Source organism: Lipophrys pholis (assembly GCF_963383615.2).
Source record: "Lipophrys pholis genome assembly, contig: SCAFFOLD_79, whole genome shotgun sequence".
Lineage (NCBI taxonomy): Eukaryota > Metazoa > Chordata > Actinopteri > Blenniiformes > Blenniidae > Lipophrys > Lipophrys pholis.
The window spans coordinates 25,195-43,995 of NW_028291975.1; the positions used below are offsets into that span (position 1 = coordinate 25,195).

Sequence of the window (18,801 nt, forward strand, 5' to 3'; positions counted from 1 at the left end):
CATCGTGTACCATTCCGAGTAGGACAACGGGACAACGGATAAGAACCAAAGACTTGCCTCCGGGTGCAGCGGTTAAAGTGAAGTACGAGAAACCTGACATAGTAGAGAAAGTGTTGGATAGTAACACAGTGGGGTGGTTTAAGGGGTGGTTGCCATAAGAAGAAGCTCTACGGGTCTCTGGGCAGGCAGGGCCCGGAGGAAACTGGACTACGCTAAAAATGGATTCCTGTCAGAAGAGGAAGAGATGATAGGGTGGAGAAAGATGGAAAAGGCCTGTGTGGTCTGTTGGAAGCCAACAACCCTGACGGTGCAATGGGAAGGACCGGGGCAGGAAAAGCCACTGAAGGTCAAACCAAGGAAGAAAGAGGAAGAAGGCGTTGGCTGTTGAAAATCGGCGCCATTACTCTCTGGGGCGTTGGCTGGGGAATCACAGCTGTCCTGTATTGGTTCTTGCAAAACGTGACGACACCCGCAGTTGTTCACACACATCAGTGGAGGCGGCTGTCCTGCAGGTGCTCAGTCTGTCCACTGGGGGCAGTTTAGGGTTCAGAGTCTTGCTCAAGGACACTTTGACATGTGGAGATGAGGAATTGAACCTGCAACCTTCAGATTGAGAGAGGACACTGTCCCACGCTGGGTCAGAGGCCTAAATGAGTGAGAGCTTCCTGTTACATAAGGAGAGTTTAAAAAGAAGAGCTGAGCCAGTGGGAACAGGAGATGATGAGGTGGCTGGATGTGGTGCCAGGCACCCTGAAATAACCAGATTATCTTTAAAAACAGAGGGAGGAGATTACTGCACAGTGGCCTGCTCCATATGAGCAGAGAGGAAAGGTCAGATTGACTGATGCACAAGAACACGTGAACACGGAGGCTTTCTTCACCACACAGTCAGGAACAATAGTGATTTTTACAGAAACATCAACTTTGACCTTCATACTGAATTAAAGACACTCGTTTCAGTTTAGGGGCCGATTACTTCCTGTAGTATTACTGCCAAGAGTATAAAGTACATTACTGATAATTAAATGTCTATAACTTGATTAACAATTCACATAAACTTATCTTACAACAAAACACTGTTTTTGAAGGATGAATACACCGGGGAGTCAAACATCAGGCCCGACAGGCTCCAACCCGCCAAACCACCGAGACACTGTCAACAATTCAAAGAAAACATGGATTTATTGATTGAACAGGACCCAGAGAGGAGCGGAGCTGCTGGTGCTGGTTCCTATCAAACAGCCTCAGAGCCGTGCTGTCGGGGGGGGGGCTGGGAAAAGTCCCACAATGCAACAGGAGAAGCTCCTGGACATTTCACACCACAAGGTTTCATTATAATCTGATTGATGTGAGATTACAGACAGTTTCATCATGTATACTCTGCAACACATTAAATAAAAAACTTTAAAGTATAACTCTAAAGGTTAGTACGGCTCTAGTTTACTAGTCAGAATCACTCAAGATGAAATTGGGCTGAATGTGGAACCTGAACCAAAATGTGTTTGTCGGTCGAGACACACACCGTAACACTGTTCACAGGAGGAAAGTAAAGTTTGTATTTTAGTTAAACAACAAGAAAACTCACCAGTCTTAGTTACCGTTTAGTTACAGTCTTACTTACCGTTTAGTTACAGCCATAGTTACCAGTTAGTTACAGTCTTAGTTACTGTCTTACTTACCATTTAGTTACAGTCTTAGTTACTGTCTTACTTACCATTTAGTTACAGATCTTACTTACTGGTTTAGTTTCAATCTTAGTTAACGGTCTAGTTACAGTCTTAGATACCATTTTAGTTACTGTCTTACTTACCGTTTAGTTACAGTCTTAGTTACCATTTTAGTTACAGTTTTAGTTACCGTCTTAGGTACAGTCTTAGTTACAGTCTTAGTTACTGTCTTAGTTACAGTCTTAGTTACAGTCTTAGTTACACAGCCTTGATTGAGTTCAGTTAGGAAGTACTCGACACATCTGGTCACACTACATACGGTATATGACCTCAAGGTGTGTAGGTGTGTGTGTGTGTGTGTGTGTGTGTGTGTGTGTGGTGTGTGTGTGTGTGTGTGTGTGTGTGTCAGGCCGGCCGGTTGCTTGGTTACTGCTCACCTCGTGTGTGTAAGCTCTGAACAGTAATTACCCAGGTCTCTCTCTCTCTCTCTCTCTCTCTCCTCTCTCTCTCTCTCTCTCTCTCTCCTCTCTCCTCTCCTCTCTCTCTCTCTCTCTCTCTCTCTCTCTCTCTCTCTCTCTCTCTCTCTCTCTCTCTCTCTCTCTCTCTCCTCTCTCTCTCTCTCTCCTCTCTCTCTCTCACTCTCTCTCTCTCTCTCTCTCTCTCTCTCTCTCTCTCTCTCTCTCTCTCTCTCTCTCTCTCTCTCTCTCTCTCTCTCTCTCTCTCATATATAAAGGAGATAAGAGGACTGTTTGGATTTTTAACCCCTTTGACAGTTTCCATCAGAGTCCTGATTATCTTTTCCCCTGATGAGGAAGAGGAGAAGGGAGCAGAAGGTTGTTGTTTTCACTCAGACCAGGTAATGACTTGACATGATGGTGATGAAGATGAGGTGAAGGTGAGATGTTTGGAGGCCTGAACATTAAAGTGCTTCTTCCTTCAGGAGTCGCCTCTGTTCTAGGAATCATGCAGGAACGTGCTCAGGTGTACAATCAGCCTGACACACACACACACACACACACACACACACACACACACACACACACACACACACACACACACACACACACACACACACACACACACACACACACACACACACACACACACACACACACACACACACACTCACGCTCCCCCCCTGGCTCCGCCATGTTTTCTCCACACAGGAGGAAATAACAGAGCATGCAGGACAGGTCCACCTGATGTAGCGTGCGGTTGGGGGCAGGATGGATGTGAAGCACCGGAGGAGAAAGATGGAGGGTAATAGTGGAGCGCAGGCTGTGAGCTGCCCTGGATTGTTATTGTTAGATTTCCAGGTGTCTGGCTTGTTGAGGCACGGTGGAGCAGTGGTTTGCTCCGTCACCTCACAGCAGAAAAGTCTTCAACTGATTCTCTGAGTCTGGTTCTGCATGTTCCTCCTACGGGTCTGGTTCTGCAGGTTCCTCCTCTGGGTCTGGTTTGGCATGTTCCTCCTCCACCTCCTCTGGTTCTGCAGGTTCCTCCTCTGGGTCTGGTTCTGCAGGATCCTCCTCCTCTGAGTCTGGTTCTGCAGGTTCCTCCTCCTTCTCTGGTTCTGCAGGTTCCTCCTCCTCCTCCTCCTCTGGTTCTGCAGGTTCCTCCTCCTTCTCCTCTGGTCATGCAGGTTCCTCCTCTTCCTCCTCTCTGGTTCTGCAGGTTCCTCCTCCTTCTACTCTGGTCATGCAGGTTCCTCTTCCTCAGAGTCTGGTTCTGCAGGTTCTCCATCAGGCTCGGTGCTGAACGATTCATTCATTCCATCACCATTAGAGAACAACACTGGTCCATTGAGGATGAAGGACAGTTGTTGTTGTATCTTAGAAGCACATTACCAAGCTTGTTCCTCTGAAGCAGAACCTTCAGTCCTGCACACGGACCTCATTCCTCTCTTCATTTTCTACTTGATGTTTTTCACAAAGGCTCCAACGCTGCAGCAGAATCTTCAGGTGCTGCAGGTTGAGGAAGGCAGAGGTCCTCAAGGTATCTCAAGGTGACATTAGGTTGAGTCTCCATTTGCCTCGTTGCTCCTTGTTGACCAGAGCTCCAGTCCACAGGGACTCGACTCAGAGTAAAGCAGAGACGGAAGGACGGATCAAGGTTCCCTTGCAGTCCGTCCCAAACAGAGTGAAGCAGGAGGAAAGAGTTGAATCTGCTGTGGAAGCTGCTGCCACAGTGTTGACCCTTTCACTGCACACTACCAGGGCCTGGTCCCCATCAATTCCTCCACATCAACTCCAGCCTGAACACTGGGCACCACCAGGGGGCACCACCAGGGGGCTCCACCTCCAACACGTCGCCAGAGAAGTCATGAATCACCTGTGGTCCATCAGGTCGCTCCTGTCAGAAGAAGTATCTGAGCTAAACATGTCACTGACAGCTAACGTCTCTGTCCACTCAGCAGAAAGAAGACCAGATATTGTATTTACACTGATTTCAGGTTTTTAATCTAAATCTGCAAAGACGGCACTTTTTGTAACAGAGGAAACGCAAAACCTTCGTAAAACGAGCCTGCTACAAGACGCCACCAGCTAACATGAGCCTGCTACAAGACGCCACCAGCTAACATGACCCTGCTAGAAGACGCCACCAGCTAACATGAGCCTGCTACAAGACGCCACCAGCTAACATGACCCTGCTACAAGACGCCACCAGCTAACATGACCCTGCTACAAGACGCCACCAGCTAACATGACCCTGCTAGAAGACGCCACCAGCTAACATGTGCCTGCTACAAGACGCCACCAGCTAACATGACCCTGCTACAAGACGCCACCAGCTAACATGACCCTGCTAGAAGACGCCACCAGCTAACATGTGCCTGCTAAAAGACGCCACCAGCTAACATGACCCTGCTACAAGATGCCACCAGCTAACATGACCCTGCTACAAGACGCCACCAGCTAACATGTGCCTGCTACAAGACGCCACCAGCTAACATGTGCCTGCTACAAGACGCCACCAGCTAACATGACCCTGCTACAAGACGCCACCAGCTAACACGAGCCTGCAACAAGACGCCACCAGCTAACACGAACCTGCTACAGGACGCCACCAGCTAACATGACCCTGCTACAAGACGCCACCAGCTAACATGAACCTGCTACAAGACGCAACCAGCTAACACGAGCCTGCTACAGGACGCCACCAGCTAACATGAGCCTGCTACAGGACGCCACCAGCTAACATGAGCCTGCTACAAGACGCCACCAGCTAACATGAGCCTGCTACAAGACGCAACCAGCTAACATGAGCCTGCTACAAGACGCCACCAGCTAACATGACCCTGCTACAGGACGCCACCAGCTAACATGACCCTGCTACAAGACGCCACCAGCTAACATGAGCCTGCTACAAGACGCCACCAGCTAACATGAGCCTGCTACAAGACGCCACCAGCTAACATGAGCCTGCTACAAGACGCCACCAGCTAACACGAGCCTGCTACAAGACGCCACCAGCTAACACGAGCCTGCTACAAGACGCAACCAGCTAACACGAGCCTGCTACAAGACGCAACCAGCTAACATGAACCTGCTACAAGACGCCACCAGCTAACACGAGCCTGCTACAAGACGCCACCAGCTAACACGAGCCTGCTACAAGACGCCACCAGCTAACATGACCCTGCTACAAGACGCCACCAGCTAACATGACCCTGCTAGAAGACGCCACCAGCTAACATGACCCTGCTACAGGACGCCACCAGCTAACATGAGCCTGCTACAAGACGCCACCAGCTAACATGACCCTGCTACAAGACGCCACCAGCTAACATGTGCCTGCTACAAGACGCCACCAGCTAACATGACCCTGCTACAAGACGCCACCAGCTAACATGAACCTGCTACAAGATGCCACCAGCTAACATGACCCTGCTACAAGACGCCACCAGCTAACATGACCCTGCTACAAGACGCCACCAGCTAACATGAACCTGCTACAAGATGCCACCAGCTAACATGACCCTGCTACAAGACGCCACCAGCTAACATGACCCTGCTACAAGACGCCACCAGCTAACATGAACCTGCTACAAGATGCCACCAGCTAACATGACCCTGCTACAAGACGCCACCAGCTAACATGACCCTGCTACAGGACGCCACCAGCTAACATGACCCTGCTACAAGACGCCACCAGCTAACATGACCCTGCTACAGGACGCCACCAGCTAACATGAGCCTGTTACAAGACGCCACCAGCTAACATGACCCTGCTACAAGACGCCACCAGCTAACATGACCCTGCTACAGGACGCCACCAGCTAACATGACCCTGCTACAAGACGCCACCAGCTAACATGACCCTGCTACAGGACGCCACCAGCTAACATGACCCTGCTACAAGACGCCACCAGCTAACATGACCCTGCTACAGGACGCCACCAGCTAACATGACCCTGCTACAAGACGCCACCAGCTAACATGACCCTGCTACAGGACGCCACCAGCTAACATGAGCCTGCTACAAGACGCCACCAGCTAACATGAGCCTGCTACAAGATGCCACCAGCTAACATGAGCCTGCTACAGGACGCCACCAGCTAACATGAGCCTGCTACAAGATGCCACCAGCTAACATGACCCTGTACAAGACGCCACCAGCTAACATGACCCTGCTACAAGACGCCACCAGCTAACATGACCCTGCTAGAAGACGCCACCAGCTAACATGACCCTGCTATAGGATGCCACCAGCTAACATGAACCTGCTACAGGACGCCACCAGCTAACATGAACCTGCTACAGGACGCCACCAGCTAACATGAGCCTGCTACAAGATGCCACCAGCTAACATGAGCCTGCTACAAGACGCCACCAGCTAACATGAGCCTGCTACAAGACGCCACCAGCTAACATGACCCTGCTAGAAGACGCCACTAGCTAACATGACCCTGCTACAGGACGCCACCAGCTAACATGAGCCTGCTACAAGACGCCACCAGCTAACATGAACCTGCTACAGGACGCCACCAGCTAACATGAACCTGCTACAAGACGCCACCAGCTAACATGAGCCTGCTACAAGATGCCACCAGCTAACATGAGCCTGCTACAAGACGCCACCAGCTAACATTAACCTGCTACAGGACGCCACCAGCTAACATGAACCTGCTACAAGACGCCACCAGCTAACATGACCCTGCTACAAGACGCCACCAGCTAACATGAGCCTGCTACAAGACGCCACCAGCTAACATGAGCCTGCTACAAGACGCCACCAGCTAACATGACCCTGCTACAAGACGCCACCAGCTAACATGAGCCTGCCACAAGACGCCACCAGCTAACATGAGCCTGCTACAAGACGCCACCAGCTAACATGAGCCTGCCACAAGACGCCACCAGCTAACATGAGCCTGCTCCAGGACGCCACCAGCTAACATGAGCCTGCTCCAGGACGCCACCAGCTAACATGAGCCTGCTCCAGGACGCCACCAGCTAACACGAGCCTACCACAAGACGCCACCAGCTAACACGAGCCTACCACAAGACGCCACCAGCTAACATGACCCTGCTACAGGACGCCACCAGCTAACATGACCCTGCTACAAGACGCCACCAGCTAACATGACCCTGCTACAAGATGCCACCAGCTAACATGACCCTGCTACAAGACGCCACCAGCTAACATGACCCTGCTACAGGACGCCACCAGCTAACATGACCCTGCTACAAGACGCCACCAGCTAACATGACCCTGCTACAGGACGCCACCAGCTAACATGAGCCTGCTACAAGACGCCACCAGCTAACATGAGCCTGCTACAAGATGCCACCAGCTAACATGAGCCTGCTACAGGACGCCACCAGCTAACATGAGCCTGCTACAAGATGCCACCAGCTAACATGACCCTGTACAAGACGCCACCAGCTAACATGACCCTGCTACAAGACGCCACCAGCTAACATGACCCTGCTAGAAGACGCCACCAGCTAACATGACCCTGCTAGAAGACGCCACCAGCTAACATGACCCTGCTATAGGATGCCACCAGCTAACATGAACCTGCTACAGGACGCCACCAGCTAACATGAACCTGCTACAGGACGCCACCAGCTAACATGAGCCTGCTACAAGATGCCACCAGCTAACATGAGCCTGCTACAAGACGCCACCAGCTAACATGAGCCTGCTACAAGACGCCACCAGCTAACATGACCCTGCTAGAAGACGCCACTAGCTAACATGACCCTGCTACAGGACGCCACCAGCTAACATGAGCCTGCTACAAGACGCCACCAGCTAACATGAACCTGCTACAGGACGCCACCAGCTAACATGAACCTGCTACAAGACGCCACCAGCTAACATGAGCCTGCTACAAGATGCCACCAGCTAACATGAGCCTGCTACAAGACGCCACCAGCTAACATGAACCTGCTACAGGACGCCACCAGCTAACATGAACCTGCTACAAGACGCCACCAGCTAACATGACCCTGCTACAAGACGCCACCAGCTAACATGAGCCTGCTACAAGACGCCACCAGCTAACATGAGCCTGCTACAAGACGCCACCAGCTAACATGACCCTGCTACAAGACGCCACCAGCTAACATGAGCCTGCTACAAGACGCCACCAGCTAACATGAGCCTGCTACAAGACGCCACCAGCTAACATGAGCCTGCCACAAGACGCCACCAGCTAACATGAGCCTGCTCCAGGACGCCACCAGCTAACATGAGCCTGCTCCAGGACGCCACCAGCTAACATGAGCCTGCTCCAGGACGCCACCAGCTAACACGAGCCTACCACAAGACGCCACCAGCTAACACGAGCCTACCACAAGACGCCACCAGCTAACATGAGCCTGCTCCAGGACGCCACCAGCTAACACGAGCCTACCACAAGACGCCACCAGCTAACATGAGCCTGCTCCAGGACGCCACCAGCTAACATGAGCTTGCTCCAAGACGCCACGAGCTAAACTTCGCTTCTCCACACCCCCGCAAGAAGCGCCGGATCACTCACAGGATTGTTTGTGGACCTCCACATGTTGGCACGCCAGAAAGCGCAAGTCTGGTTTTCTTTTCTCTGGGACGCCAGAGACACGCTTGCAGCTGCAAATCGAGGGTTTTCCCCGGCCACGGAACCACGTTTCCCCCCCGTCCATCCCTGAGTAAGAGAGCTTTTCTCTGGGCAGCGTTGTTAAACTAACCTGAAGTTAATATGCAATGTGTTAATGTGTCACTTATGGAGCTGCCATCTGTCTGTGAACGCGACGCTCACACGCACCATCGCGAGTACGAAACTCTGTTCCTTCCCCTCAGACACCAGAGATCCAGGTGAGCTTCCAGAAGCCACTGGATCTGTGTGTAAAGGAACCGGGAATCAGAACTGAACTTTCTCGCCAGAACTCTCCTTCTTCTACCAACCCAGACTTTGCGCGCCACCGCTCGGTGAGCTCAGTTAGATAAACGCTCACACACACAGTCACATTTAGCAACCAAACTGCTATCTTGTGCCGCTGGTATGGTCACCAGAGTTCTAACTGCATGTTCCGACGTCAAGTTAACACTCCGGCGTTCAGAACCGGGCCAACAAAGCCGTTCAGTCGTCATGGTAACAGTTCTGCATCGGTGAAACCGTGCCACCATTTTGTCTCTGTGAGAACCCCACCGCGCGCGACAGGTGTCTTGTTTGTCTGGTCGCTAAGCAACCGCCCAGAAAGAGCAAGTCAGACATCTCTAGTGGACAGCACCCGGAACCTCCAATGTCTGCCTCCACCTGGTGGACATTTGTGGTCATTACACACACACACACACACACACACACACACACACACACACACACACACACACACACACACACACACACACACACACACACACACACACACACACACACACACACACACACACACACACACAGCAGAGAACAATGAGCTCTAAACATTAACAACAGGAGAACACAGACATGATTTCCGAATTATTTATGAATTAATACATTTTATTAATAAACGCCTGTTAGCTGAATTGAACAATTCTTGGTGATTATTGTGTATTTATTGGTGACAATTCACTGGTTTGTAACAGTCTGTGCTCGGATCTCACACCTTCCCTTTTATTTGAGATTGTTATATTTTTACACAGAAATATTAACTAACTTAAATTTTTTACAAACGAGACTGATATGTTGGTATTAGCTATTTCCAGATTCTCTGGTGGTGCCCCAATTTATTATTAATGAATAAATAACGAATTGATTCAAGTTAATAATTTTTCATTATTTTTTTTTGATAATTTATTAACTTTAAGTAATTACTCAATTACTTTAGTTGCTAATGAGTAAATGATAGTTTACCTCCATTAATAATTAAAATGTTTCATAAATTACTTCCAGTGATTTATTACTTTCAGTAACTTATTAGTTAGAGTAATTTAATGCTAATAACCAACCATAAACCCCAACAACCGTCTGTCAGCAGTGTCCTTACAAGAGAAGCATTTCTGCTTTAAACTCTCTGCACAGGCTCAGACACACCAGCTTCTCTTCAGCCCGTCAGTCTTCCCATGACTCCTCAGTATGAAAACAGACCATGACAGCAGTCTGTTCTCAACTCTCCATTCCTGGATGTAAATCAGGCTGCAGTTAGTTCCACCTGCTCAGAAGTTAACCCTCCTGGATATGTGTATGCTCAGCATTTTATTTTTATGATAGAAGATCATTCAACCACATGAGCTTCTCAGTCTGTACACGTTGGGTTTTTTTCTTAAAATAATAATTATCCAGGACCAGGTTTGGAAGATCATGTCAGAAATAGATGGTTTGTTCATGTCTCGTGGGAAATTGTGTATTTTCAGCAGCAGAAAACCCCCAACAACAACTAGTAAAACACAGGAATAAACAAAGTACGTATTAAACACATGTAGGAAATAAAAAGTGCTAAAATGTACTAAAAACAAATAACTGTTAACTATCATGATATTAAAGATGGTGACATATATAAATGACTGAACTGTGATATATTGTGTATTATCATACATTGTGTATTGTGTATACTCATATGTGAAAGCTATGCTATAAAATTTCCAAAAGAAGGAATTAATGAGATTTGAGATCAATCGTAAGAAAGTTCATAAAATCTCAGATTCACTGAATAAAGAATATTTGGAATATATTGATCGAGGTAAACGTTTTATATGTTTTATACTTGTGGCCACATGAGAGTTCAGAAGCACTAAAATCATAAACAAATGAGCAAAAACCACAAATGATGATGTGTGTGTGTGTGTGTGTGTGTGTGTGTGTGTGTGTGTGTGTGTGTGTGTGTGTGTGTGTGTGTGGTGGTTTCATCACAAGAACAACCAACAGCACCAACTAGTGGCCTGGCATGTTAACTACACTGTTTTCAGCATATCTGAATTATTATAATGTTTTTGTTGTTTTGTTTTTCACAGAAGCACAACAACAACGACCAGGTCTTTGATAAAAGACGGATGAGGGAGCTCTGGTTCCAAACCTGCAGCAGATTACATCTTAAACAACTTCCTTGTTCTTTGAGGAGAGAATCAATCAAACCAGAGTTAAATCAACCATCAGAGCCTCCAGACAGCAGCTGAGGAGGAGGAAGAATCACCTGCAAAGCCTGGAGCTCAACACACACACACACACACACACACACACACACACACACACACACACACACACACACACACACACACACACACACACACACACACACACACACACACACACACACACACACACACACACACACAGACACACACACACACACACACACAGAGAGAACTCTATGAGGTATTTCACAGTGTGAGACTAAAACAAGACAGAGCCTGTTAACATCTCTGATATACAAACATTTTCTCTGTGAATGTCTTCAACAGCATTACTGTGTGTGTGTGTGTGTGTGTGTGTGTGTGTGTGTGTGTGTGTGTGTGTGTGTGTGTGTGTGTGTGTGTGTGTGTGTGTGTGTGTGTGTGTGTGTGTGTGTGTGTGTGTAGTTTAAACTGTGGCTCCATCTAGTGGGGAAACATCCCAGCATGTCAGGAACATCTAACAAGGATGTTTGTTTAAATCTCCATTAAGATCTTTATCCAGCATTTATCAAGCTGATGTAAACTGTGAATAGAGATGAGGTTTATTTAATTAGCTTACCTTTATCAAACAAAGCCATGGCAAAGTGTTTCACAACATTAACATGAAGAGGAATATATAGCGCTGTTGGCTGTGGCAGCTTTTCCTTTACATCCTCCATTGTTCTAAGTCTCCATGTTGGTTTGGAGTTTTGCTGTCAGGTTTTCTCTACAGTTCTTAGTCTCTGTATTCACTGGTTCAGCTTTCTTACTGTGATTATCTTATGTGTGATCAGCAGAAGAGCTCCTAGAATGTAGAGTTTATATAGTTTAACCCTATAAAAGGCACACATCCACACATTAGCTCAAAAGTTCCACAGAGATTCAAAATGTTTACGATTTCCCTTTTCACTCCTTCACAATGTTTACTGCACACACACACACACACACACACACACACACACACACACACACACACACACACACACACACACACACACACACACACACACACACACACACACACACACACACACACACACACACACAGCAGAGAACAATGAGCTCTAAATATTAACAACAGGAGAACACAGACATTCTAGAGGACAGAGCACTAAGTAAGGATTGTTATTATGGTGACTGTCAAAATAAAAGTACCAAGTTGGATTATTATTATCGTGACTGTCAAAATAAAAGTACCAAGTTGGATTGTTATTATGCTGACTGTCAAAATAAAAGTACCAAGTTGGATTGTTATTATTACGATGACTGTCAAAATAAAATTACCAAGTTGGATTGTTATTACGACGACTGTCAAACTAAAACATTAACAGAAATCGACTAAGCAAGCTCCTCAGTCAAATAAAAGTCCAGGGACCGATGGATCCTGTACACAGTTTTATAGAAAAATGAAAAGCAAAATTAACAAATTACTACAACATTTGTTCAACAAATCTTTTGAAGAGGATGAACTCCCAAAATCTATGTACTTAGCTCATATTATCCCCCAAAAAAGGGAAATATCCAGAACTATGTGTTTCCTATGGTCCAGTGAGCCTACTAGGAGTGGAGGTAAAAATACTCTCAAGAATACTGACTAATGGACTAGAAAGAGTGGTGACTGATAGTTAATGCAGACCAAACAGGGTTTATAAAAGGACATACTTCATCAAATAACACAAGACGTTTAATTAACATCATCCACTACTTCATTTCCATCAAACTCCAGCTTCAATAGTAACAATGGATGCAGAGAAAGTATTTGATGCTTGGAGTGTTGAGAATTTTCGGCTTTCGATCAGACTTTGTTTGATGGATACGACTTTCCTACAAAATGCCTCGTCTCAACAAATGTTCTAATCTGCCCAATTCCAGAGGTCAGAGGTCACCTCTGTTATTCTCTTGAGCTACGGTGCCATGAGCAGCTGCTGTCCAGCTGCTGTCCAGCTGCTGTCCAGCTGCTGTCCAGCTGCTGTCCAGCTGCTGTTCAGCAGACCACCAGTATAAGAGCAGTGGTGACAGGAACAACACAAAGTACTGCTGTACGCCGACGACATCCTGCTGACATTACCAGAGCCACCAGACTGAATACCTGCACTCCTCCACTGGGTGGAAGAATTCCCTCACATTCTGGATATAAGGTGAAGTTTAGAAAATCTGAACTCATGCCAGCAGGTTTCTCATGTGAGTCTGAGCCTGACTTCATAAAAGCCTTTGGCTGGGCACCAGAGGGATTCACACACCTGGTTGTTAAAGTAACACCTGAGGTTAGTCACCTTCACGCTGACAATGTCAAGCCTGTGGTAAAGACATTCAGGATCAGATGTTAAGTTGGGAGAAGCTTCTCTCGCCTTTCCTGTAGAGTCAATCTCATTAAGATGATACGTCTTCCCAGGATGAGCGACCCTCTCTGTGCTCCTCACATCTCTGAAGAGCAGCAACATGAAGACATAAATAAAGCTCTCTCTGACTTGATATGGGCTGGCAGAGAGCCAAAAATTAAACCAGATATTTTACAACTACAAAAAGAACATGGAGGACGGGGCCTCGCCAACATTTAAAACTGCACAACATCAATGTAAGCTAGAATTATTCCAATATTATCTATTATTATTATTTCAATATCAGCTCAACAAAAGGTCTGAGATTGAAGCAACCGTCTCCGAGTCAAACGCTCCTGTCAACTTACCTGATAAACGCAGAAGTGGAAATGTTTGGAGTCTAAACATAAACTGAGTTGTTTAACCTAATATAACCCCAATAATTACATCTAAAACACGAGGGACAGAAACTCCCATGATGCACTGCAGCGATCTGCCATGGTCCTGCCATGGTGCTCCTTATGATCAAAGAGTTTCAAAGTAAAAGCTTCTGCTACTCTTGTATCTCATGTGAGAGACGGTACTTGTGTGTTATTCTCAGCATTGCCTGACAGGTTCAGGACCATGAGTGTCTGGTGTGGTTTAATGTTCTATTTAGTTGTTGAACCAGTTCCCAGTATTTTCTGATTATAAAAGTAGATTTCCACAAACTGTTGGATTTATTGACCGGATTCATTGAAATGTGGCGGTCCACAGCTTGAGGGACCAGCTGTGGGTTGCTGACCCTGTTCTAGACTTCCTGAGGGTCACAGCTGCTTCGTCTCTCAAGACAAATGTGGCTCAGAAATGTGAGAAGAAGTGTAGGCAAGAGAACCCATGTTCAGAAGAACCGTTCATGATCTTCATTCATGTTCAGAAGAAATCATTAAAACTGTTAATAATGACATTTGAGGATTTTCTGTGGAACCCCTGATGCCTCCAGCCTCACCCAGCCTCACCCAGCCTCACCCAGCCTCACCCAGACTCCGCCTCCAGCGGCCCCCCGGGTACATTGAGTTTGAGACCCCTGCTTTATGTGAATCCTGATTCAGCCAGAGGGGGTGCTGGATCTAACTTTCTGAACTGGGATGAAGCAGGACGTTACCATCTATATGAACTTTGGGGTCAGGGAACATTTAAAAGTTTGGAGTCCTTACAGACCACATACAAACTACAAACAAAAGAATTTTACAAATACCTTCAGCTCAGACAATATATACTTAGAAAAATGGATGCTCTCAATTTCCCAGAAGACTTGAACTTGTTGAAAACAAGTACTATAGAAAGTATTAAACAATGTAATTTTGTCTCCAGATTTTAACAGTAGAATCTAGACAGATTAACAAAGAACAGAAATGATGAGAAACAGTATGTAAAGTAAAGTATGGGAGGGACTCTTACTTTGACCTGGGAAGATATGTAACAGATTCAGAGAAATGCAGTATAATAGCTTACAAAAGTGTAAAAATATGTACCGTAAATACACAGCAGAGCCTCTCCAAACTGCCCAGAATGTAGGAATACTTTAGGAAGAGGATTCCACTGCCTCTGGGAGAGAGTTGAGGTGTGTGGGATGATCCACAGTACCGTCTAATCCAGAACAATGTGTAGTGGGACCTTTCCCTGAACCGCGAAGACCATGAACGAACACAATACTTGTTTTACTAACGTTGGTCTGAAAGGCTGTGAAGACCAACTGGGGAGGAGATCAACCTCCTTCAATAATCTGGGAGGTCTTTGATGTGGGACTACATTTCTTTAGAAAGACTAAGACGTGCTATTTAACGATCAGAAGGACGTCTTTACAGCAAAGTGTTGGAGTACCTGGGAACTCCGACAGTAACTACCTGAAACCTTCTAATGACTTTGGAGTTATTTGCTGTGGCTTTAATTTGAATTTTCAGATCATCTGTACTGGTACTGTGCTGGACTGTTATAATTTTGAAAAAATAAAAAAATAAATAAGTAGCAGGTCCAGGACAATATGGACTGAGAGTCCTGACATCACAGAGGGAACTTTGTTCTGATGGGCTCTACTGAGCATGTGCAGAGGAACAAGTTACTACCAATGTGGTGACCTGACAAGTTGGGTTTTTCTTCCAGGGACACTTGGGAGCCGTTTTCAAAAAGTTGTGCTTTCAGTGCCTCTGATCGCTGTTGTTGTGTGAACAGAAGCCAAAAGATGATGGAAGTTTTCACGTTGTCATGTGAAGGGAACCAAAGTGTAAATAGTGAAATCCTCTTCCTAAAGTCTTCTTCCTGCTCTCAGCAAAGACGGACGCTTTTTCTCTCCCTCCTTTGTCTTCCTGCTCCTTGTCCTGTCTGGTATTTGTCAGAATCTAGTAGAGCCTCTCTGCATCTCTATCCAAACCTAAATGATTGATTTGATCAGCTGGTCTCTCCACCACATATATTGGATAATAAGCCTGTGCAGAGGAGAGCCCTCCTGTCCTGGAGACTGCTGGATACACGATGGACTCCTGTGGGAGTTGGAGGATTGTGTGTCTGTCCATTCTTCCCATTGAGGACGTGGAAGACGTCTACATAATTGGAATTATGATACCAGGTATGCTGCTGATTGGAGCTGGCAGTTTTCTGATGGATCACAGAGTGGAGACGACGCTGGCGGCTGCATTAGGGAGGCTGCTGGGCCTCACTGTGAACGCTTCACTCTCACACTCGTGATAAACAAACTCAAAGTGAGCAGGATGCGACTTCTGAACGTTTACGTGGGATGGAATCCAACTGGAGAAGTTGGCAGCTCGGCTGGAAGCTAAAAGGCCACCATATTGGACATACAGCAGAGAGACTGAGGACTCAAGGCCGAGAGGAACTGTCCTCAGCCTGACTGAAAACAACTGTTATGAAGAACTGACTGCTCCAGACCGCCGGTCTGGGCTGGTTTAATCATCTACATTCTCCTGGACGCTCTGCCCCCCACCCCCCCACCACACCCCCCACCCCCACCCCACCCCCCCGCTCCACCTGGAACTCTGAATCAGAACTATCCAAGGTTGTCTCACGCCATCAGACGTAGGACTGGTCTGTACAGAAGGGAAGGACCAGGACTAATCTCACCGTCTTCCTGTAGTTTTTTCTCCGATCCTTACCTACTGTTTTACCGTCTTTTTCATTGTCAAGATCTCCGTTTGCGAGATGAATAAAGGACCAATCAATACAGTATGTGTGGAGTATCTCAGTGTCAGTACTCAGTCCCACTGAAGTACCTTCCCCTCAGAGGAAACACTTGTGTGTTGTGTGTGAACAGACGATGGGAGTGTGTGTGAGTGTGATGGTTCACCTCGATGGCGACGGTCCACAGGATGAGCTGTCTGTCCGAGTCGGGGAAGTATGCTTTGACTTGAGGAGACATGCCGATCAGGGCGCAGTTCGTCACCACCGCCATCACGCTCATGGCCTCGAAGGCCAGCTGAAACACAAAGTCAGAAATCAGTGTCTCACTGTGTCCAGTCTGTCTCACTGTGTCCCGTCTGTCTCACTGCGTCCTGCCTCAGCAGTCTGTCTCACTGCGTCCAGTCTGTCTCACTGTGTCCCGTCTGTCTCACTGTGTCCCGTCTGTCTCACTGCATCCAGCCTGTCTCACTGCGTCCTGCCTCAGCAGTCTGTCTCACTGCGTCCAGTCTGTCTCACTGTGTCCCGTCTGTCTCACTGTGTCCCGTCTGTCTCACTGCATCCAGCCTGTCTCACTGCGTCCTGCCTCAGCAGTCTGTCTCACTGCGTCCAGTCTGTCTCACTGTGTCCCGTCTGTCTCACTGCATCCAGCCTGTCTCACTGCATCCAGCCTGTCTCACTGCGTCCTGCCTCAGCAGTCTGTCTCACTGCGTCCAGTCTGTCTCACTGTGTCCAGTCTGTCTCATTACGTCCCATCTGTCTAACTGTGTCCATCCAGTCTCACTGCGTCCAGTCTGTCTCACTGTGTCCCGTCTGTCTCACTGCATCCAGCCTGTCTCACTGCATCCAGCCTGTCTCACTGCGTCCTGCCTCAGCAGTCTGTCTCACTGCATCCAGCCTGTCTCACTGCATCCAGTCTGCCTCACTGTGTGCGGCCTGACTCACTGCGTCCAGCCTCAGCAGTCTGTCTCACTGCATCCAGCCTGTCTCACTGTGTCCAGTCTGTCTCATTACGTCCCATCTGTCTAACTGTGTCCATCCAGTCTCACTGCGTGCAGCCTGACTCACTGCATCCCCTGTGTCTCACTGCGTCCCGTCTGTCTAACTGTGTCCATCCTGTCTCACTGTGTGCAGCCTGTCTCACTGCATGCAGCCTGTCTCACTGCGTGCAGCCTGACTCACTGCGTCCAGTCTGTCTCACTGTGTCCAGCCTGTCTCACTGTGTCCAGCCTGTCTAACTGCAGCCAGTCTGTCTCATTGCGTCCAGTCTGTCTCATTGTGTCCAGTCTGTCTCACTGTGTCCAGCCTCAGCAGTCTGTCTCACTGCGTCCAGTCTGTCTCATTGGGTCCAGTCTGTCTCATTGCGTCCAGTCTGTCTCATTGGGTCCAGTCTGTCTCATTGCGTCCAGTCTGTCTCATTGCGTCCAGCATCGGGGCTCGTTGGGAGATGTCTTGTTTCTGCAGCTCAAGAATCCTAAAACAATCAAACCAGTGAGTTTTCTGCCTCGGCCACCAGGAGGCGCCAACAGAGTAAAGACTCGACACAAAATGACCTGGAATCATCATTTCTGTGCAGATTCGGGGTTTTAAAGGCAAACCTCAACTGGTTCCAGACCAGTCTGAAACTTTTGATCAGCTGACGAATGGCCTGCTTCAATTGTTGTTTTCAATACGTGTCCTGCTCAAGAGTTTTTGTGTTTTGTTCCCATTTCTTCTTTTTGTATTTTGAAGCTCGTCTTAGAAGATCCAAGAGTACAAAATGCAAATTCTTGGAATTCTGTATCTGGTCTAAAGATTTTGATGAGGAATGTATATCACTGTCAGGTCTTCTGTTTATTTGTTTTTGCTCACTTTATTCAGATTTTCTGTCGATGTCTACCACTGGTACTGGTACATTAGCTGATTCTTGTTTTTTATCTTGTTGTCCACGGTTCTGTTTGTGTCTTGTGATGGGGACTGTTATGAAGGGGTTCAGATGTCCAACTTGCCCTGTTCTTCCGCAACGTTGTTCCTTCTCAATAAAAAAACCTTGAAAGAAGAAAAAGTCTTCGGTCTTCAAGTTCAGCTCATGAAAAAAGGTAGAAAAC

The 18,801-nt window shown here is 47.5% G+C and overlaps 1 protein-coding gene across 2 annotated transcripts in view; it reads right to left on the minus strand.

Annotated features, from left to right (window-relative positions):
* The window catches only part of ano10a (anoctamin 10a), a 59,101-nt gene that overhangs the window by 19,741 nt on the left and 20,559 nt on the right, over positions 1 to 18,801 (minus strand). For both annotated transcript variants that reach the window (XM_080494039.1, XM_080494040.1), the window contains one exon: positions 16,884 to 17,012. In XM_080494039.1, the coding sequence (XP_080350165.1) occupies positions 16,884 to 17,012 (129 nt within the window). The remainder of the gene's footprint in view (positions 1 to 16,883; positions 17,013 to 18,801) is intronic.